The 21,784-nt window shown below is 54.3% G+C and overlaps 2 protein-coding genes across 5 annotated transcripts; both read right to left on the bottom strand.

Moving 5' to 3' along the window:
* Nucleotides 1–6,737: 6,737 nt before the first annotated feature.
* Nucleotides 6,738–13,000, bottom strand: S100A16 (S100 calcium binding protein A16). 3 transcript variants are annotated; one of them, XM_030824494.1, is made up of 3 exons: nt 12,784–13,000; nt 7,838–8,016; nt 6,738–7,532 (listed from the first exon to the last, which is right to left on the bottom strand). In XM_030824494.1, exons 2-3 carry the CDS (start codon nt 7,988–7,990, stop codon nt 7,374–7,376), a joined length of 312 nt encoding a protein of 103 aa, XP_030680354.1. In that variant the 5' UTR covers nt 7,991–8,016; nt 12,784–13,000; the 3' UTR covers nt 6,738–7,373. The 3 variants fall into 3 exon arrangements, with proteins under 3 accessions (XP_030680354.1, XP_030680352.1, XP_030680353.1); XM_030824492.1 differs by lacking the exon at nt 12,784–13,000 and adding an exon at nt 8,735–9,190; XM_030824493.1 differs by lacking the exon at nt 12,784–13,000 and adding an exon at nt 8,387–8,601.
* Nucleotides 13,001–14,078: 1,078 nt separating this feature from the next.
* On the bottom strand, nt 14,079–16,187 carry S100A14 (S100 calcium binding protein A14). Of its 2 annotated transcripts, none has more exons than XM_030824491.1 (4): nt 16,127–16,187; nt 15,661–15,772; nt 15,063–15,209; nt 14,079–14,851 (listed from the first exon to the last, which is right to left on the bottom strand). In XM_030824491.1, the coding sequence occupies exons 2-4, from the start codon at nt 15,688–15,690 to the stop codon at nt 14,714–14,716; spliced, it is 315 nt and encodes a 104-aa protein (XP_030680351.1). In that variant the 5' UTR covers nt 15,691–15,772; nt 16,127–16,187; the 3' UTR covers nt 14,079–14,713. The 2 variants fall into 2 exon arrangements, with proteins under 2 accessions (XP_030680351.1, XP_003259371.2); XM_003259323.4 differs by having other exon boundaries at nt 15,661–15,768; nt 16,127–16,157.
* Between the last annotated feature and the right edge of the window lie 5,597 nt (nt 16,188–21,784).

Here is a 21,784-nt window from a genome sequence, read left to right as displayed (position 1 = left end):
CCTACTCTGCATTGCTGGTGACCCTGCTATTCCCTAAAGTAGTCTGTCTTCACAAGGTTTGTTTCTGTGCTCCCTAAAGGAATTGTTCTTTTCCTGAGCCCTAAAGGAATTTCTTAAACTATGTACTGGCTTGCACATTTTTCAGGTTGACAGCTAAGATTTTTCATCATGCTTAAATCATTGCCAAGTGTGCAGTTTCTGAAGTGTTTTACATATTGTAACGTTTTAAAATAAAACTGCTAAGATTCTGCTCTAAATATGTGTTCAATTAAATCTAAATATTGCAATGACTTGATACCCTCCACCATCCATTTATTTATTTAATTATTCACTTATTTTTTGAGACACAGTCTCATTCTTTTGCCCAGGCTGGAGTGCAGTGGCGCGATCTCGGCTCGCTACAACCTCTGCCTTCCAGGTTCAAGTGATTCTCTTGTCTCAGCCTCCTGAGTAGCTGGAATTACAGGCATGTGCCATCACACCCAGCTAATATTTATATTTTTTAGCAGAGACGGGGTTTCAACATGCTGGCCAGTCCGGTCTCGAACTCCTGACCTCAGGTGATCTGCCCACCTCAACTTCCCAAAGTGCTGGGATTACAGGCGTGAGCCACTGCACCTGGCCTCCATCATCCATTTAAAATATATATGTATGACAGAACAACCAGGCAGGAGATCAGTAAGGAAACAGAGAACCTAAACAACATTATAGACCAATTGTCCCTAAGAGTATATATAGAATACTCCCCCTGATGGCCGGGCGTGGTGGTTCATACCTGTAATCCCAGCACTCTGGGAGGCCGAGGCAGGTGGATCACGAGGTCAGGAGATTAAAGACCATCCTGGCTAACACGGTGAAACCCCATCTCTACTAAGAAAAATACAAAAAAACTAGTCGGGCATGGTGGCGGGTGCTACTCAGGAGGCTGAGGCAAGAGAATGGCGTGAACCCGGGAGGCGCAGGTTGCAGTATCGCACCACTGCACTCCAAGCCTGGGCGACAGAGCGAGTCTCCATCTCAAAAAAGAAAAAAGAAAAAAAGAAAAAAAAAAAGAATACTCCACCTGATAGCATCCGAATACACATTTTTCCTAAACACACACTTAATATTTTCCAGGAGAGAGCACATGTTAGGTCACACAGTAAACCTTAACGAATTTAAGAAGACTGAAATTATGCCAAGTATTTTTTATGATCACAATGAAATCAAACTAGAAATCAATAAGAGTAGGAAAACTGGAAAACTCACAAATATGTGGAAATTGCACAACACACTCTTGAACAACCAGTGGGTCAAAGAAGAAACCACAAGGGAAATTATAAAGTATCTTGAGAAAGCCCGGGCACGGTGGCTCATGCCTGTAATCCCAGCACTTTGGGAGGCCGAGGCAGGTGGATCACGAGGTCAGGAGATCGAGACCATCCTGGCTAACACGGTGAAACCCCGTCTCTACTAAAAAAAAATACAAAAAAATTAGCCACACGGTGAAACCTCGTCTCTACTAAAAAAAATACAAAAAAATTTGCCAGGCGTGGTGGCGGGCGCCTGTAGTCCCAGCTGCTCAGGAGGCTGAGGCAGGAGAATGGTGTGAACCTGGGAGGCGGGGCTCGCAGTGAGCCAAGATCGCACCACTGCACTCCAGCCTGGGAGACAGAGCAAGACTCCATCTCAAAAAAAAAAAAAAAAAAAAAAAAAAGAGAAAATAAAAACAAAAACACAACATATCAACACTTAGGAGATGCAGCAAAAGTAGTATAAAGAGGGAAGTTTATAGTGGTAAGTGCTAAATTTAAAGAAAAGAAAGATGGCTGGGCACGGTGGCTCACACCTGTAATCCCAGCAGTCTGGGAGGCTGAGTGGGCAGATCACCTGAGGTCAGGAGACCAGACTGGCAACATGGTAAAACCTTGTCTCTACTAAAAATACAAAAACTTAGCTGGGCCTTGTGGCGCGTGCCTGTAGTCCCAGCTACTCGGGAGGCTGAGGCACAAGAATTGCTTGAACCTGGGAGGCGGAGGTTGCAGTGAGCTGAGATCGTGCCACTGTTGTCCAACCTAGGCGACAGAGCAAGACTCCATCTCAAAAAACAAAAAAAAAAAAAAAGAAAAAGAAAAAGAAGAAAGATCTCAAACTGACAACCTAACTTTACACTTTGAGGAACTAGAAAAAGAAGAATAAACTAATCTCAAAGTTAGCAGAAGAAAGGAAATAATAAAGTTTAGAGCAGAAATAAGTAAAAGAGAATAGCCGGGCACGGTGGCTCACACCTGTAATCCCAACACTTTGGGAGGCCAAGACAGATGGATCACTTGAGGTCAGGAGTTCCAGACCAGCCTGGCCAACATGGTAAAACCCTATCCCTACTAAAAATACAAAAATTAGCTGGGCATGGTGGCATACACCTGGAGTCCCAGCTACTCGGGAGGCTGAGGCAGGAGAATCACCTGAACAAGGGAGGTCGAGATTGCAGTGAGCCAAGATTGTGCCACTGCACTCCAGCCTGGGTGACAGAGCAAGATCTGTCTCAAAAAAAAAAAAAAAAAAAAAGAAAGAAAGAAAGAAAAGAAAAGAAAAGAAACAAAAAGTAACATTGTATTCACTGTGGGGAGGGAGAAACAGTTGTTGTTCAAAGGGTATAGGGTTACGGTCGTGCAAGATGAAAAAGTTCTAGAGATCTGTTGTACAATGTATACACAGTTAACAATACTGTGATGCACACTAAAAAAAGAGAGTAAATTTATGTCTTTTTTACCAGTTGACAGATAGTCATAGATGATAGATAGATAGATAGATAGATGATAGATAGATAGATAACAGATAGGTAGATAGGTAGGTAGATAAATAGATGATAGATTGATAGATACATAGATGGATGGATCGATAGATAGATAGATAGATAGATAGATAGATAGATAGATAGAGCCACCCCCCCCCAACAAAACATGTAAACTCATTCTTTATCATTCAGTCAAGGTAGCATAGTAGGCCGGGCACGGTAGCTCATGCCTGTAATCCCAGCACTTTGGGAGGCTGAGGCAGGTAGATCTCTTGAGGCCAGGAGTTTGAGACCAGCCTGGCTAACATAGTGAAACCCCTTCTCTACTAAAAATATAAAAATTAGCTGAGTGTGGTGGTGCCAGCCTGTAATCCCAGCTACTGGGGGTGGGAAAGAAGGAACAGTACAACACCTTGAGTGCCACCCTGTTCCAGGGCAGACCAATTTTAGAAGGCTGAGGATCTGTAAGTGGATGCCAGTAAAACTATTGTGCCTGTGCATCTTTTGGAAAGTCTTAAGCTGTTCCCATTTAAAAACTGCTGATGCCCAGTTCTGCAGGGTGGGTTTCCTACTGGGATCTCCCTCAGTGCAAGAGCAGGGTAGAAACCAAGGAACTGGCAATGTCCCCTCCAGCAGCTGCAAGTCATGGCTTCCATTCCACCTGGCCTCCCACACTCCTTCTTCCTTGCACCTCTACTTCTCCATCCCACAACTTCTCTCTGTATCGGGATAGTCTACTAATGAGAATTCAGAGCCCCAGTGCCACTCATGGCTCAAGACTAAGGGTCATGGGGGTTCCCTCTCTTGGCTTTGGAGCCCCCCTCCTTCTGTTTCTGTATAGGGCAGCTTCTTCCTTCTCCCTTCCTTCTTGTCCCTCTTGCCTATTAAACTCTCCACCCCTTAAAACCACTCCACGTGTGTCCATGTCATTTTATCTAAACCGGCATGAGGACCAAGAACCCTGGTGTTCCTCCACTCATCGGAGCCTTATCATTTTAGTGCGTTGGCCAGGAAAGGAAATTCATTCATCAGACTGAGTCAAGGAAACTTACTTTTAAGCTATTTATGGTGTTTAATAATTGAGTAAGGTGTACTCCTATGAACAAAATTTGGAGCATGTTCATTTCTCTGCCTGGTTCCTCTAGAATTTGGAAACTATCTGAATCAAGCTTGACATGCAGAGCCAATAAAAGCCCCTTCGGGAGAACTGGCCTCATACCTTGTCTACACAGTCTCTGGACAGGGTTCCTAACCTGTGGTCAGTAAAGAATGTCATTTTTTAACAGGTCTGGGAGCTCCGAGTTGATCTCCGGACCTCAAGAGGAGAGGATCACCCAACTAACAGGTATTTGAGGTTTGCATCCTCAAATACAAACTTTAGGCTTTAATAGTCTTATCTGAAATTCCTTGTGAAACAGAGTTTCATCAAAGCCAATCAAAAGGCCTGTGTAGAAATAACCATTCTTGCTGCACTTTATGCAAATAATCAGGGCAAGTATAAGACTACAGTTTATTTATAATTTGTTTTTACCAAAAATGAGGACTAGAGAGAAAAATTGTGCTCCAAAGCTTATCATACATTTGTCATTAAGTCCTAGTCTCATTGTTTTCAAGCTTTTTGCCTACATTTTAAACTAACCCTGCTTATTCCTGTGAATCAAGCAGCGATCTCCTGCAGCTTGGAAGAAAAGATAAGGGATGGATAATATAAAATCTGAATCAATCTATTAGTTCTGGGCAATTATTCTGCTCTACCAGGTAATAAAATTGAGTAGGGTGCCCATAACCCAGAGGTTTCTTCGTTTAGGAAAATAAAACCAAGGAACTTCACAGACCCCCAAAGGGGAATTCTATATCTTGACAGGTAAAAGTTTAGATGGAAATTATCTACCACATCACACTTACGGAAATCGCTATACTCACTCTATTATTTCAATAGCATTATATATGGTGGCACCTTCTAACTGAAATATTAAACAGAGAGTTTCCATTGCTGTCATATTTTGCTTAATCATTATCCTTAGAGCAGGGATAATAGTTACTAACGAAAAGGAAGCATAAAAGTTTTACTATCACTGAATCTGCTAGGACTTTTTATTGGGTTTAGTGATGCAGTTTTAAATGAAACATGCTGCTTTTGGATTAACACCTCTAGTAAAGTAAAGGAAAATCTACAAGTACTTAAAAATCAAATCAAAATTATTGATCCCCGAGTGGCTACAATCCCTCTTTAATAAATTCCAGCCTTCTTTATGGAATTAGTTAACCCCTTTATTAAGCCCTCTCTTGCTTATGTGTCTTGTATTGATATTTGGACCCTGTATGCACAATACTATAACTCAAATTGTTTCTTCTCATCTAGAAGCAATCAAACTCCAAATGGTGCTGTAAGCAGAACCACACATGGACACGCCATTCTTCTGAGGACCCTTAGATTGACCCCAGGAGGAGCCCTAGCTGCTGTTCCCCATTCAACGCCCCTTTGCAACAAGAAGTATCCAGAAGGAGTCGTCGCCCAAAACCCCCTAACAGCAGTTAGTGTGGCATCTCCACAGGGGGGGAATGTTGTAGGAGTTATTAAGAAATTATTTTAGGCAGATAGAGAGGAAAAGGGGTCCTTGGGTCCTTGGGAAGTTTTCTTTTTTTTTTCTTTTTTTTTTTTGAGACGGAGTTTCGCTCTTGTCGCCCAGGCTGGAGTGAAATGGTGCAATCTTGGCTCACCACAACTTCCACCTCCCGGGTTCAAGCGATTCTCCGGCCTCAGCCTCCCGAGTAGCTGGGATTACAGGCATGTGCCACCACACCCAGTTAATTTTGTATTTTTAGTAGAGACGGGGTTTCTCCATGTTGGTTGGGCTGGAGTTTTCATTTTTTTAAAGCATCTCCAGAAAAGTTTCTTGTAAAGCCCCGGCTCTTAGAGCCAGGTTGGCAACCTTTGATATGCAAATGCAAACCCTTGGAAACTGGGTCCACCCAAACATGGTGATTCCCCCGGCCTTCTTGCCCTTTCCCCACATGTTCCTGGCAATGTGGCTGCCCTCCCGTATCCCCAGGAGTGTAGACCTGCATTTGCATATTAAAAGGCTAGGGTGGGGCCAGGTGCGGTGGCTCATGCCTGTAATCCCAACACCTTGGGAGGCCGAGGTGGGAGGATCACCTGAGGTCAGGAGTTTCAGACCAGCCTGACCAACGTGGAGAAACCCCGTCTCTGCTAAAATACAAAAAAAATTAGCTGGGTGTTGTGGCACATGCCTGTATTCTCAGCTACTCAGGAGTCTGCGGCAGGAGAATCGCTTGAACCCGGGAGGAGGAGCTTGCGGTGAGCCGAGATTGCACACCATTGCACTCCAGCCTGGGCAACAAGAGTGAAACTCCATATCAAAAAAAAAAAAAAAAAAAAAAAAAGGCTAGGGTGGGAGGGCCAGCTTTTTCCGAGGGCTACATGAATGACATGCATAGTCAAACCAATCCCCTGAGCCCTATGCAAATCAGACACCTCCTCCTCCAGCCTCTGTATATATACCTAGATGGTATCTGTGGCAGGTGGGGTTCCCTCTCTCAGCTTTGGGGCCTCTGTCCCTCTGTCTCTATACACGGGAGCTTCTTCCTTCTCCCTTCTTTCTTGCCCGTTCTTGCCTATTAAACTCTCCGCTCCAAAAAAAAAAAAAAGACTAAGGGTCATGGTCCCTCTCTTGTGGAATTGCAGTGAGGACTAAATGGGACTTATTGTGGCCTAGAAGTTGAATTTGAGTCTGAGTCTGGGCTAAAAAGGCCCAGAAATGGTGACCTAAGGCCTTTGGCCCTTCATGGAGGAGGAGGGAGGGAGCTGCTGGCCCACAGCTGACAGTGCCTGTTGGAATTCAGGAGTTCTGGCGCCATTCTTGCTCTGCCTTTGAGGTTCTTCTGTGAGATTCTCTCTTGTCACAGGGCCCAAGGGCTAAGACCACCGAAGCATAAAACGTTTCCAAGGGGTGGGAAGGTTTTAATGAGCATCCCAGAGGGATCAGGGGATACAAACTCCAAATCCGGCCTTTATATCACCATTATTTCAAGCAACAGAAGGAGGCTCAGCCTTGCTTAGCTCATTCCCAGATGAAGAGGCAGCTGGAGGGAAGTCCCTGAAAGTACCTCTCTACCCAGCAGAGGGGCTAAGGGAAAGTGGAGAGGTCTCTGCTGCTGCTGCTGCTGCTGCTGCCACTGCCACCAAGAGCAGGGAGACCTCAAGCACCAAACTGACCTCTGGAGGTCAGGACGGACCCAGAATCAGGCAGGAATTGAGCAGGAACATCAGACATTGGAAGGTTAGATGAGACTGAACAGGTGAGAAAACTCTTAGGGTCCCCAGACAGCATTGAGATCTCACGGAGGGGCCCCAAGGGCCTGCTGACTCCAGGGGCTGAGACCTCCCCCAGGGAGGGAGGTACCCCTAGACTGAGACACTCACAAAGGGACCCCAGTTCAGCAAGGGTCAGAGGAAGGTCTGGAGGGAGAAGAGAGTAAAGGGCCCTGGGTGGGCAGGAGGCTGAGGAGGGAGCCTGGGGAGAGCACCAGGGCAGGGCATCAGGCCAGTGCCTGGAAGGTGTGGCCAAAGGGGTCTCTAGCTGCTGCTCTGCTGCTCTTGCTCACGGATGAGTTTGGCGATGGGGCCGGTGATGCCGCCTATCAAGGTCCAGTACTCGTCGAAGCTGATACGCCCATCATGATTGGCATCCAGGTTCTGGATGAGCTTATCCGCAGCCTTCCGGTTCCCTGTGTCCTGGGGAGGAAGCAGTGGTCAGCAATGCTGACGGTGGAAGCCCCAGAGAGACTCCAGGCAGGACCCTAGGCAGAGACCCAGGATCTGGCCTGGACAGCTGCTTCCCTTGGGAAATGCAAATATAGCCCTCACTGTCTAGGCCTGAGCATCCTGAGAAGACAGAGGCCTGGGGGTATAGGAGACCCTGGAGTTAGGGGGTCACTGGAAGGATAGAGACCTCAGCAGGGAAAGACACCCTCAGAGGCCAGAGGCTTGCAGGGGAAGGAAGGGGAGAGGGAGGCAAGACGCTTGGGTGAGAGCCTTACCGACAGCATGTGGTTCAGCTCTTTCTGGAGCATCTCGCGGAAGCTGCTCTTGCTGATCTTGTTCTTGACCAGGCTGTATTTAGACACATATTTGTAGAAGTTTTCCACCAGGACAATGACTGCCTTCTCCAGCTCCGTGTAGCAGTCTGACATCTCCCTGCTTCGCCTGCTGGCGGGGCCTGGACACCAGGAGGAGGGGAGATGAGAAGAGACCCCCACAGGCCATACCTCCTCCTCCACGCCCACCCTAGGCCCTGGGTCCCTCCTCCTCCCTTGCTTCTGGTCCCTGGAGAAGAAGGTGGCAGGAAAAGGGGAACAGAGTGGGTGGGGGAGAGTAAGCCCTGGAATGAGAACTATGCGGCTCCTCTAATCCAGGTGCTCCCCAGCTCAACCGCCTCAACAGGTTCTCCAGGCCCTGCCCCAGCCCCAGGCACCAGGTCCCAGCCCTAGGGAGCAAGATCCCTAGTGTCAGAGCCCTACGGGGCAAGAGGCTCTCATGGGAAGAGAAGAGTCCACCTGTTCTCCCACCCTGCTCCACAGCTGGCCCACCTCGCCTGGCGCCAAGCATGGCTGGGACAGCTGAGATGAGCCATGGAGGTTAGGGGCAGAGGCTACTGCCTCCCACTCCCAGGACTGGCTGAGACCCCAGCCCGAGGCAACAAAGCAGAAAGGAAGACGTAGGCCTTCCCCAGTCCCTTGCCGGGCTCCAGGGCAGTGAGTCCTGGGTCTCAGAACCCGGCTGCCCTTTTTGGGAAAGGACAAGGTCCAGATCAATTGGATCAGATTTTGTGCAGCTCTCCCAACACACCCTGCCACACCCTGCTAGCCTCTCCTCCCTTATGCCCATCCCTAAATACACAGCGGGACCCAGGAATACCCCCACCCACACCTCGTTACCTAAGGTGGGGCCAAGCCCAGTTACAGCCCAGCTGGAGTCGGACTCTGGACACAGCAGCAGACTGCCAGAGGGCACATGCGTCACCCTCTTACCCCAGGACAAAAGACACTTTCTAAGCGGATACGGCCTTCTGAATAACAGGATATGAGGGGAGCAGGCGGATCTGGATCTACTCTGTGAGTCACAGCCCATGCCCAGAGCCCCCCCACATCAACCCCAGGCAAATCAGACTCCCTTCCCACCTCCAAGCCCAGGAATGTGCTCCAGCCACCCTCACCCGGCGGGTCCTGGTGAAAGGAGATGGACAAAACAGGGTCACAGCCACCATAGGGGCCTGAGCAAGCCACAGTCAGATTTGGAAGGAAAGGCTGCTCGGTCAGGCCCCACCACAGCCTCCTCTCCTGTCACCTGCTTTCCGTTGGCCCCTTGTGGACATTCCTACTGCCATGCCGGCTGCCCTGCCCTCTCCAGCCAGCCTGCCAATCACTCTGGCCCCGCCCAAGCCGCGCCTCCGAAGGAAGCCCGCCTTGACCCCTGCCCTGGGCGCCATCCTCCCTGACTCCCACAGACGTGTCTGTCATCACCACTCAGCTAGCACTGGCTGGGGCCCACTAACTGGTGAGGCCACAGTGTCTTTCTGGGTCCTGTCTTGTTCCTTGAGACAAGCATAGTTTTTCTTACACATGGCCAATGTATTTTCTGAACCAAACGGCGGGACTCAGACTTTAAGACAGTTTTTTTAATCCTGGATATACACAACCCCCTGCTTTTAATCTCTGCATCCTCTCCAGCCCACATTGCCTGGTCTAGTGCCTTGCTCAAGGTACACGTTCTATAAATATTCCACCTCCTTCCAGCCCTGATAACAGGTATTGCAGGTCTCTGACCACCTTTTAAGCTTTTTGTTTCATGAAGCCTCTTCTGAAGGAAGGGTGGGATCAGGAGGGAACAGGCCAGGTAGCAAGAAGGAAGGAGAGTTAAGAGGAAGAGTCAGGCTGCGGCTTCTCTGAAGGGAAATCCTGCCCTTGTCTCCCCTCCTCCGCCTGCCCAAACCCTCTGGTCCTTGGCTGGGAGGATGGAGCACAGTGCCAGGATGGCAGGAAGCCACACGCTTTCCCATATTCTTTTATTTAAGTGTGTAACTGCGTGGTTCCATGTCTATACCGCTGTAAGACTTTCATAGAAACACTTTAACATTTACAGTTGAAGAGGAAGACCATTGTTCAACCTATGGTCTGTCCACTGTGCTGCCCTTGGGTTAGAGGTGGCTCAGGTTCATGACCAGTGTTCCAGGTGATTCTGAAAACCGTGCCCATTTCTGGAAGGACTGTGCCAAGTCCACTCCCAACCAAGCCTTGGAAGTGGGAAGATAATTCAGAGAAACTCCCCACACTTAACCATCCCAATCCTTGTTCCCTGAATGAGGGATCTTGTGGGAAATGGTCAGGGAGAGGAAGAGGGAAGGAAATGGGTGGTGCACCTCCCTCTGCCACTCTCCCCACAGGCCAGCGCACCTCTCCCACCACCTGCCTTCTTGGAGTCATTTCTCTGAGCTTTCTCCTCCTGGCCTTCCTCAATACCATGACTCAACCCCTGCTTGGCCTCCGGCAGCAGCCAAGTGGACAAGACACAGATAAGCCCCAGAGATGACTCTGCCACCTGCTCCCAGGAGTACTGGGAGACCCAGAGCGGGAGCTCCAGCGCCTCAGGGCTTCAGCTCCCAGCCCCTCCTCCCAGGAATCCACCCGCTCCCCACACTCCCCACCTTTGGTAAAATGGACAGTGCTGGAGATAACCATCTGACAAGTGCTTTTCTGGAGCTTTTTCTGAAGGAAGGATAGGGTAGCAGGCAGGCAGGGATTGTTACCCTCCTCTGCCTCCCTCCCCTGGAGGCCAGGAGACAGGATCTGCCACCCCACCCATCCCACAGGCCACCTGCTCCTCCCGCCTGCCTCATTCCCCCACCAGCCAGGCCCTGGTTCAAGGGTGGGGCAGATGTTCTATCCCATCAGCCGCTTCCTAGAAAGGTCAAGCAGGAGGTCGTTCCTGCATTGGCCCTGCCACAGGTAGATCCCGGCCTGAGTGGACAATGTACACAGGAGCCTTCCAGAAATGTGGGAACAGTAGGACCACATGTCCTCCAATGGGCCCTCTCACCTCAGGCCTCCAGCCCTACCCCAATGTTCTCATTGTCTTCCCCTTGGCTGATTCATCATTGAGCAACAAGCAGTCTCCCACCCCCACCCCGCCCACCTCAGCCCAGCTTGCTGACTTCTCCAAAAGCCCAAATTGCCCTGACACCATGCCCCTGGATCCCAGCCACTCCAGCCCCACCCTCCCACCCCCAGGTTCTGGGCTCCACGCCCTCCCAATGCCTCCTAACCACCCCCAGCATCCCCAGGCTCCTTCCATCTGGAGCTCCACACATCCACCACACCCTCCTAAGTCCACCTTCTCTTCTCACCCCACACACACCTCTGGAGTCTTAAGTTTTTTCCAAGTGTTGGGATGTGTCCCTAGACTCCTGTCCCTCCTGGTCACTGTTCTCTCCAGAGCCTAGCCCACTGTCAAGCCTAAGTATGGATTCTCTGTGCCCCTTCCATCTACCTGGAATTCGTTTGCTCACTTAGGCACCATGAGTTTGCTTACTCATTCATTTATTGGCTCGTTTATTCACTCTCATTCATTCACTTGCCCATTCAATAATGCATTCACTCTCTTGCACATTCATTCATTCATTCCCTTTTTCATTTACTCATTTGTCCTCTCTGCCTTCGATATATAGGGAAGGTGCCATCCGAACTGGGCTGACAATGCCACCTCTGTCAGCAAGGCTGTTTCAAATGAAATTTCTCCAGCCTCAGCTGTTCCATTCTCTGCTCCTTCCTGTGTTCTTTCTCCAGTTCCACAAGGCCCTCTCCAGGAACAGCTCCCAGAGCATAGTGGGGCCTGCTTGGGTTGTGAGGTAACCCCCCTGCCTCACCCCTCACCACCCTCACAGGACTCTGCATCTAACTCTCTCTCTCTCACACACACACACATACACACAGAGTAAGGACCTCGGCCATTCCTGATCCCCTCTGCTTGGGTAACCCATCACCCTTCCACTCACTTCAGCTCTTGGAGCAAGAAGCCAGCCTCTGAAATTTTCCAGGCAAGTGAAGTTGGAGGAGTTCGGTGTGGATCTTGCCCCCGCCTCCCCCAACACACACACAGCTGCCCCAGCCTCACCAACACTCACTAGAATGTGGGGAAAGGCAGAGCCGGCTCCCCAGCACCCCTGCCCTCCCCACCATCCCCACTGGGCTGGGCAGGGGAAGGCTCCCATAGTGCAGGTGGCTCTGCCAAGAAAAGCAACTCAAGCCGGGGCCTGCCTGGGTCCTGAGGTGGAGAAGCTGCCGAGGTTCAGCCCCTCTCCCTCTATCTTTCCCTCTCCCAGGGAGCTCACAGGCTCCCCACAGCCTCACTCGGGTTCCTCCCAGATCTCATCATCCCTCTCAAGGAACAGCTCCTGGAACACAGTGGGGCCTGCTTGGGTCGTGAGGTAGAGGAGACGCCACCTCAGCCCCTGCCTCCTCTTCTCGGAATCTCAGGCTCTCTGGAACCTGCCTGGTTCCTTCTGGACCCCATCGCCTCTCCCAGGACACAGCTCCCAGAGCCCAGCAAGGCCTGTGTCCAAGCTCTGACCACCCCCAACCCAGACCAACATGCATTTGTCCTCTCCTTTTGGGGAGGATCAAGTAGCTGTGGTCAAAGCTTCCAAATGCTCTGCCCCTGGAGAGGATCTCTGTCAGCTGCTGCGGTAGGGAGGGGGTCTCACCAAACCCCATCCATCCCTCTAAAGGCCTCACCCAGCCCCCAACTCCCCAGGACTCCCCATTCCCAAACTGGCCTGTGGGGGAAAGTTAATAATTACCAAAATCTTCCTGCCTGGTCTCTGGCAGGCCCCTCTCCCCAGGCCCCCTTCACTGCCCCTTCTCCTGGCCTCCCAATACTGTGGGGCCCTCCAGCAGCCGCAGACCTCCCAGGCCGGGCCTGGGGTGCTCACCTGCTGCCTCGGTCTGCCTCCTCTCCAGCAGCGCTCTGGGGCCTGGGCTCTGGCACTGCCAAGCAGCTCCCTGCGCTCAGCCCAGCCGGGACTCCTCCCCGCTGCACTCCCAGAATCTGTCCCACTCCCTCCCAGCCCTGCCCGCTGAGCTGGCTCGGTGGGGAGATAGTGGCTGAGCTCCCTCTTGACTTGGCCCTGGGGTTGGGCCCTTGTTAAAGGGATACACACCTTTTTTCACACCCCTCTACCCCCATCCCAGAGGGAGTGGTGAAAGCTGGCACTCCCCCAACCCCACCCTCCCAGCCCCGCAGGGGCTGAGCAGAACCTGACAGGGTAGAGAAAGGAAGGGAAGGACTATCACCTGCCTTTCTCACCTGGGTCACTGGGATCCCAGTTTCAGGGGCTCCCAACAAACGAGTTCAGTTAACATTCCAGGCCAGCCTAACTGGCCACAGAAACCTCCTTGCCATTGGGGTTTCAAGAGTAACGCCCCACTTCTGTGCTCAAATCAGAAGGCAGATGCCAGGGACCTGTCTGGCTCCCTGGTCTTCTGTCTCCAGTCCGACCCATCAGCTCTTCTGAGACCCAGCCCTAAGATCCCTCATGTACACCAGGAACTCTGGAAACTCCCCACACCCCACCATTTCCCTTAGATACCCAAGGAAACTGGCCAGCTCGACCTCCCTACACTAGGGCAGCAGCTGAAACCAAAGAGGGGCCCACTTGCCCACTCCAGCGGGAATGACATTGGCTCACTGGGCACTCGCCATGTGTCAGGCTCTCTGATAAGTGCTTTACATGTTGTGTGGCATTGTCCTCCTGGCAATCCTGTGGAAGTAATATTCATATCCCCCATTTTACAGATGAGGAAACTGATACTAAGAGCATGCCCAAAATTCCAATGATAAGTGGCAGATCTGAGATTCAAACTCAGGCCAGCCTGTTTCTAACCCCCCCAACCCCCACCCACCCCATTTCCCTTGTTATGTCATCCAGGGCTCAGAACACCTGGACTAATATCCTTTTCCCCAAGTGTACACACATACCCTCCTCTTCTATAAGAGGGCCCGCCCATTGGCAAAGAGGAGCCTGTCCCTCAGAGAGGACCATGTTGCCCTTTTGGGCCTGGTACCACCCTCAACCCAAACCCATAGGGAAAAGTGAGTCCCCATTCACTTCCACTGCCAACCACTCCAGCCCCACGTGCCCCACCCTACCAATGATTTTGCCATTCACCCCCAAGCTCCCCTCACCTGTGGACCCTCGGGGAGGGGGTGTCCAGTCAAGACAACATGTTTCACTTTTTTCATTTTTTTAATTAATCAAATGATACAAAACAACCATCATTCTGTCAATGCCCAAGCACCCAGCTGGTCCTCTCCCCGAATGTCACGCCCTCCTCAGCCTCTCCCCCAGCCCTGCTCTCCCTCCTCCCCTGCCCTAGCCCAGGGACAGAGTCTAGGAGGAGACTGGGGCAGAGCTGGAGGCAGGAAGAGAGCACTGGACAGACAGCTATGGTTTGGGTTGGGGAAGAGATTAGGAAGTAGGTTCTTAAAGACCCTTTTTTAGTACCAGATATCTAGCCATATTCCCAGCTCCATTATTCAAATCATTTCCCATAGCCCAGCTCCTCTCTGTTCTCCCCCTACTACCAATTCTTTGGCTCTTACACAATTTTTATCCCTCAAATATTCATCCCTGGCCCAAACAATCCCCTGAGCCTCCCTCTGGTGGAGACTCCTGCACCCATGAGCTCCACAGAGCATCCAAGACAGAGTGCACAGAGACCCTGGAGAAGGCCATTAGGAAGCTGAACTTTGCAGAGATGAGGAGAGGTGTAGGCTAGGGTACAGGGTGGTGGTAGAGGACAGTTTTATTTCCAGGCCCACAGTCTCTCCCCAACACCCCCCAAGAATTCCAGAGGGAGTTCTCAGCGCCCCCGGACAGGCCTCTCCAGCTTCACACTCTTGGCCGCTTCTCCAATCAGCTCCCAGAAACTCCCGAACTCCAGTTTAGAGTCATTGCAGCTGCCCAGGTTGGCAATTTTCTCTTCCAGGCCACAGTTGCTCTGAGGGGAGTGAAGACACCATGGCTCAGGGAGGCAGCCCTTCCGATCTTCCCACCCCACCCTGCCCAGGGGCAGACAGCAGGAGCAGAGCCTACCTAGCACTGGCAAGGGGGAAGAGCTGAGGGTTGCAAGTGCCAGTGTGGGTGGGGTCCTGGAGCACTTGCTTGGGAAGTCAGGGTACTGGCTGGGGTGGGGTGTGCTCCCTCCATACCGGCATGAGGTGGGGCAGCTGCTGGGTGACCAGGTCCTGTAGCTCAGAGGGGGTCAGCGTCTCCTTTCCACCCTCCACGGAGTACTGGTGGAAGTTCTTGATGAGGGTCTCAATGGCCCTCTCCACATCACTGAATTCCTGAGCATCCTGAGGGCAGCAGACATCACAAACATCCGTGAAGCTCCATGCACCCCAACACCCTGCTTCTCCAGGAGCCTAGCAAAGCCCCCAGGGCAGAAGGCAGCTGGAAGGCACATAGCTCCCACCCACTCCAGAGCCCAGAATCTAGCCCTTCTCACCCACCCCCAGCTCGGCCTCCAGGCCACAGCAGCTACAGGTTGGGGAAGGCTTCCCCCCCACACACACCCCCCAGCTGCAGGCAGAGCAGGTCCCAGCATGCACCCAGGCATCCTCTTCCCAGGAGGACTCCATCTGTATCACCCTGTGTGGGCCTCAGAAGAGGGTTCACATCTCACTTACAGGGTCTGGGGTGCAGGGCAAAGCCAAGGTGAAGGGCAGAAGTCAGTGGGGGGACATAGACCCTCAGGGTGAAGGAGAGGAGTGTGGGAGCAGAAAGGCCAGGAGCGAATGAGCCCACCTCTGCGTTGGCTGACCGACACTGTCCCATGGTGCCCACTGTGTCTGGTCCTTTGGTGAGAGTTCTGTTGTCCTATAGCTGGCCCCAGAGGAGCTGATGGCTCATGATCTGCCTAGAGGAGGGGGCAGGCCTGAGCTGAGGGGAGAGTCTAGCATTTCTTTCTCAGCTGCCCCCTTTGGCTCCACCTCAGATATTCTGTGCCTCACCAGGGGGTCAAAACCAACACCACACAGGCCCAGGCCCCTCCTGGGCTTCAGGAGCCAAGGTCATATCCCCCAGGCAAACGCATCTGGGGGGAATCCCTTGGGACTCACGTTAGCCTCATTCTTCCCACCTCCTCCAACCACCCACCTCTGCTTGAAACACATACACCAACCTCCAGGATCTGATCCCCCAGCTCTTACCCTAAGTGTGCCCTCTGGACAGCAGGCAGTATATTTGGGTGAAAAGCCCTGGGTTTCCTTACCTGCTGGCAGCCGCTGAGACAAGACAGGAGGAGCTAGCTCACCTGAGCTCAGCTCTTATACCTGGGGGAAGGGAGGGAAGGCAGGGGGCTGGGCCTAAGCCACCCCTGCTATTGCAGCAGCCTGGGCTATGAGCCAGCTTTATGGGCCCCACCCTCCACTGGCCAGAGTTCCAGAGCCTACCCTGACCCTGCCACGAGGAGGGAGCCACAGAGGGCTGGGGCTGGGAAACCCCTGGCCTCAGATCAGCATGCAGAGTCACAGAGAAAGAGAGGCGAGAAGGTTGGGGAGACAGGGAGGACTTGGAGACCGCATGGGGTCACCCTAGGAAGTGGAAGGGCCCTGGGGAACTGTAGGGCAGGGAAGGAGAGGGGGTCTGAATCTGTGACCAGGAAAGGAGAAGCAGGAGCCTCTGTACCCTCCATGTGTGTCTGTCTGTCTCTCTCTCTCTCTCTCTCTCTCTCTCTCACACGCACACACACACACATGCTTCTCCCAGCCAGGCCCGGCTTGGATACTGACACTGAAGCCTGCCTGGATCCCGGAGCCCAGCCTTTACCAGTCCTGGAGGCAGAGAGATGAATGTAGAGAACTTGGATCAGGAGGAAGAAGCCAGAGAAGGGCAGCCTGGTGGAGGGAGGTGGATTGAGTGAGTGCCTGACCTCCCTTCAGCTCCCTTCAGCGGCCCAGAGTGCACAAATGCAAGGCCCACTTGAGCTGCTTGGCAGCTAACACCCACTCCAAACTGGTCGGGCCACGTGTTTCTCTCTCCCTCCCTCAGAGCCCCATGCCTTCCCTAACCCAGCTGCAGAGCAACACCCCCCCATCCAGGACCCAGAATGACATCCCAGAGAGCCCAACCCCAGTGGCCCTCTTCACCTGCCCAGGCCCAGACACCTAGAACCTGAAGTCACGGGGAGGGGGTAGGAAGAAGTGCAGAGCAGTAGGCATGAGTCAGGGCAAGGATGTGGTGTGGCCCAGAGCCAAAGTTCCCGGGATCCTTTCCTAAATGCTGAGATCAGAGCACACCCCACTACGTCCCTCCTCATGTCATCTTCTCAACCCGGGGCCCTCTGTGTCTCAACGGAGAGGACCTTCCAACAGTGTCTCATTCTGAGAGTTCCTCTGAAGGGCTTCAACCTGCAGGTCCCTCTGAGGGTCTCTCAGCCTGTGGGTTCCTCTGAGAGTGACTTAGCCTGGGTTTCTCAGGAGGAGGTTCAGGCTGGGGGGTTCCTCACAGGGCTTCTCACAGTAAGGGAGCCCTTCAGTGCAGGAGCCCCTCTTGAATGTCTCCGCCAATGGCCCTTTGGATTCCCAGTCTGGAGGTCCCTCTGAGGTCTCAGTCTGGGACCCTCTCATGGAGGGTCAGGGAGCTCCCTTAGCCTAAAGGTTCCTCTGGACTCATAGCTGCCCCGCATGCATGCCTGCCAGTGAGGCAGTGACAGCCCTGGGAGGCTGGTCACCGAGATGCCCGCCCCTGCTCCCTCTGGTGGTGGCCATGTACACCATATGCCCCTCAAGCCAGGAAGGCAAGGCAAGTTCTGCCTCCGGTGGCACCACCACACCCTCACCCCACGGTCCTTGAGCAGTTCATCCAGCCCTTCCTTCTGGCTTCCCCACTGCTCCAGAGGGTAAGGGGAGGAGGGCCTAGTGTTCCTGAGCACCCAGCCAGAGAAGATCCTGGTTAACCAGAGCTCTGAAATCCACCTATTCTTGTCTTTATGACTTTACCTAAGATCTGTGTCCTGATCTTTAATACAGGAGGTAAAAATAGTGCCTTCCTCAAAGGACTGTGAGAATTAACTAAGACAATACAGGCAAAATGTTTAGCACTGCACCTGGTACTTAGTAAGCCCTCCATACGTGTTCACCACTATCATTGTCATCCAACGGACAAACTCCAAGAAAAAAGAAGCAGAGCAGGACCATGCAGCTGAGCCCCTGAGTCACCTCTCCTGCCCCACATCTCTGCCCCTACTTTTCTTTTTTCTTTTTCTTTTTTCTTGTTTTGTTTTGTTTTTGTTTTTGAGATGGAGTTTCGCTCCTATCGCCCAGGCTGGAGTGCAATGGTGCGATCTCGGCTCACTGCAAACTCCTCCTCCTGGGTTCAAGTGATTCTCCTGTCTCAGCCTCCTGAGTAGCTAGGATTACAGGCGCCAGCCCAGCTAATTTTTGTATTTTTTTTTTTTTTTTAATTTTTTCTCTTCTTTTTTTTTTTTATTAATTTTTGCACACAAAAACAATAAACATTTTCTAAAAATACATACAAACAAAAAGATGCGTATCAAACATATTAGGAAGGTTACACATGGGAAGTCGGGGAATAGAAATGGGGGGTGGGAGTTAAAATAAGTTAGAGAAGGACTTTATGTGGATCAGTGATAATAACTCAATCCTCTATTTGACAAAGAAGAGGGAGAAGGAAGAGGAAGAAAAAGAAAGTGGGATAAAGGATCAGAAAGGGAGGAAAATAGAAAAAATTAGAGTATGACTCCAGGGTAGACCTGTTTTGTTGTCACTGAGTTGGTTGGTTGGTTTGTCTGTTGTATTTTTCATGTTTCGCCAAGTTGGCCAGACTGGTCTCGAACTCCTAGCCCGAAGTGATCAACCCGCCTCGCCCCCCAGAGTGCCGGGACCACAGGTGTGAGCCACCACGTCCAGCCCCCACATTGCTTCTGGCCTCCATGGTAGACCTCCCAGACGGAGCGGCCGGGCAGAGGCGCTCCTCACTTCTTCCCAGACACGGGGCGGCCGGGCAGAGGCGCTCCTCACTTCCCAGACGGGGCGGCCAGGCAGAGACGCTCCTCACTTCTTCCCAGACGATAGGTGGCCGGGCAGAGGCGCCCCTCACTTCCCAGACAATGGGTGGCCGGGCAGAGGCGCTCCTCACTTCCCAGACGATGGGTGGCCGGGCAGAGGTGCTCCTCACTTTCCAGACGGGGCGGCCGGGCAGAGGCGCTCCTCACTTCCCAGACGGGGCGGCCGGGCCGAGGCGCTCCTCACTTCTTCCCGGACGGGGCGGCCGGGCCGAGGCGCTCCTCATTTCTTCCCGGACGGGGCGGCCGGGCAGAGGCGCTCCTCACTTCTTCCCGGACGGTGCGGCCGGGCAGAGGCGCTCCCCACTTCTCAGACGGGGCGGCCCGGCAGAGGCGCTCCTCACTTCTTCCCGGACGGGGCGGCCGGGCAGAGGCGCTCCTCACTTCTTCCCGGACGGGGCGGCCGGGCAGAGGCACTCCTCACCTCCCAGACGATAGGTGGCCGGGCAGAGGTGCTCCTCATTTCACAGATGGGGCGGCCGGGCAGAGGCGCTCCTCACTTCCCAGACGGGGTGGCCGGGCAGAGGTGCTCCTCACTTCCCAGACGGTGGGTGGCCGGGCAGAGGCGCTCCTCACTTCCCGGATGGTGGGTGGCCGGGCAGAGGCGCTCCTCACTTCCTCCCAGACGGGGTGGCCGGGCAGAGGCTCTCCTCACTTCCCAGACGGGGCGGCCGGGCAGAGGCGCTCCTCACTTCCCAGACGGGGTGGCCGGGCAGAGGCGCTCCTCACTTCCCAGACGGTGGGTGCCCGGGCAGAGGCGCTCCTCACTTCCCAGACGGTGGGTGGCCGGGCAGAGGCGCTCCTAACTTCCCAGACGGTGGGTGGCCGGGCAGAGGCGCTCCTCACTTCCCGGACGGGGTGGCCGGGCAGAGGCGCTCCTCACTTCCCAGACGGTGGGTGGCCGGGCAGAGGCGCTCCTCACTTCCCAGACGGTGGGTGGCCGGGCAGAGGCGCTCCTCACTTCCCAGACGGGACGGCCCGGCAGAGGCGCTCCTCACTTCCCAGACGGTGGGTGGCTGGGCAGAGGCGCTCCTCACTTCCCAGACGGTGGGTGGCCGGGCAGAGGCGCTCCTCACTTCCCAGACGGGGCGGCCGGGCAGAGGCGCTCCTCACTTCCCAGACGGGGCGGCCGGGCAGAGGCGCTCCTCACTTCCCAGACGGGGCGGCCGGGCAGAGGCGCTCCTCACTTCTTCCCGGACGGGGCGGCCGGGCAGAGGCGCTCCTCACTTCTTCCCGGACGGGGCGGCCGGGCAGAGGCGCTCCTCACTTCTTCCCGGACGGGGCGGCCGGGCAGAGGCGCTCCTCACTTCTTCCCAGACGGGGCGGCCGGGCAGAGGCGCTCCTCACCTCCCAAACGATGGGTGGCCGGGCAGAGGCCCTCCTCACTTCCCAGACGGGGCGGCCGGGCAGAGGCGCTCCTCACTTCCCAGACGGGGTGGCCGGGCAGAGGCGCTCCTCACTTCCCAGACGGTGGGTGGCCGGGCAGAGGCGCTCCTCACTTCCCAGACGGTGGGTGGCCGGGCAGAGGCGCTCCTCACTTCCCAGACGGTGGGCGGCCGGGCAGAGGCGCTCCTCACTTCCCAGACGGTGGGTGGCCGGGCAGAGGCGCTCCTCACTTCCCAGACGGTGGGTGGCCGGGCAGAGGCGCTCCTCACTTCCCAGACGGTGGGTGGCCGGGCAGAGGCGCTCCTCACTTCCCAGACGGTGGGTGGTCGGGCAGAGGCGCTCCTCACCTCCCAGACGGGACGGCCGGGCAGAGGCGCTCCTCACCTCCCAGACGATAGGTGGCCAGGCAGAGGCACTCCTCACCTCCCAGACGGGGCGGCCGGGCAGAGGCGCTCCTCACCTCCCAGACGATGGGTGGCGGGGCAGAGGCGCTCCTCACTTCCCAGACGATGGGTGGCCGGGCAGAGGCGCTCCTCACTTCCCAGACGGGGCGGCCGGGCAGAGGTACCCCTCACCTCTTCCCAGACGGGGCGGCCGGGCAGAGGCGCTCCTCACTTCTTCCCGGACGGGGCGCCCGGGCAGAGGCACTCCTCACTTCCCAGATGGGGCAGCTGGGCAGAGGCGCTCCTCACTTCTTCCCGGACGGGGCGCCCGGGCAGAGGCGCTCCTCACTTCCCAGATGGGGCAGCAGGGCAGAGGCGCTCCTCACTTCTTCCCAGACAGGGCGGCCGGGCAGAGGCGCTCCTCACTTCTTCCCAGACGGGGTGGCCGGGCAGAGGCGCTCCTCACTTCCCAGACGGGGCGGCCAGGCAGAGGCGCTCCTCACTTCTTCCCGGATGGGGCGGCCGGGCAGAGGTGCTCCTCACCTCCCAGACGGGGCGGCCGGGCAGAGGCGCTCCTCACTTCTTCCCGGACGGGGTGGCCGGGCAGAGGCGCTCCTCACTTCTTCCCGGACGGGGCGGCCGGGCAGAGGCGCTCCTCACTTCTTCCTGGATGGGGTGGCCGGGCAGAGGCGCTCCCCACCTCCCAGACGGGGCGGTGGCCGGGCAGGGGCTCGGGAGGCTGAGGCGGGCAGAGCACTCGGCGTCATGAGCAGCGTGGCCAACATGGCGACCGCGCGCCTGCAGCCAAACGAGAAAAAGCAGGCAGCGGTGGCGCGTGGCGGCAGTCCCAGGCAGTCGGCGGCGCAGGCAGCAGCGAGCTGAGTAGATTGCAGCCTGGGCCATAGAGGGAAAGAAAAGAAAAGAAACAAAGAGAGAGAGAGAGAGAGAGAGAGAGAGAGGAAGGAAGGAAGGAAGGAAGCTAATTTTTGTATTTTTAGTAGAGATGTGGTTTCGCCATGTTGGCCAGGCTGGTCTCGAACTCCTGACCTCAAGTGATCCACCCACCTCAGCCTCC

The sequence above is a fragment of the Nomascus leucogenys genome, chromosome 12 (genome assembly GCF_006542625.1).
Source record: "Nomascus leucogenys isolate Asia chromosome 12, Asia_NLE_v1, whole genome shotgun sequence".
Taxonomy (NCBI): domain Eukaryota; kingdom Metazoa; phylum Chordata; class Mammalia; order Primates; family Hylobatidae; genus Nomascus; species Nomascus leucogenys.
This window is presented reverse-complemented; position numbering and strand designations above follow the sequence as displayed.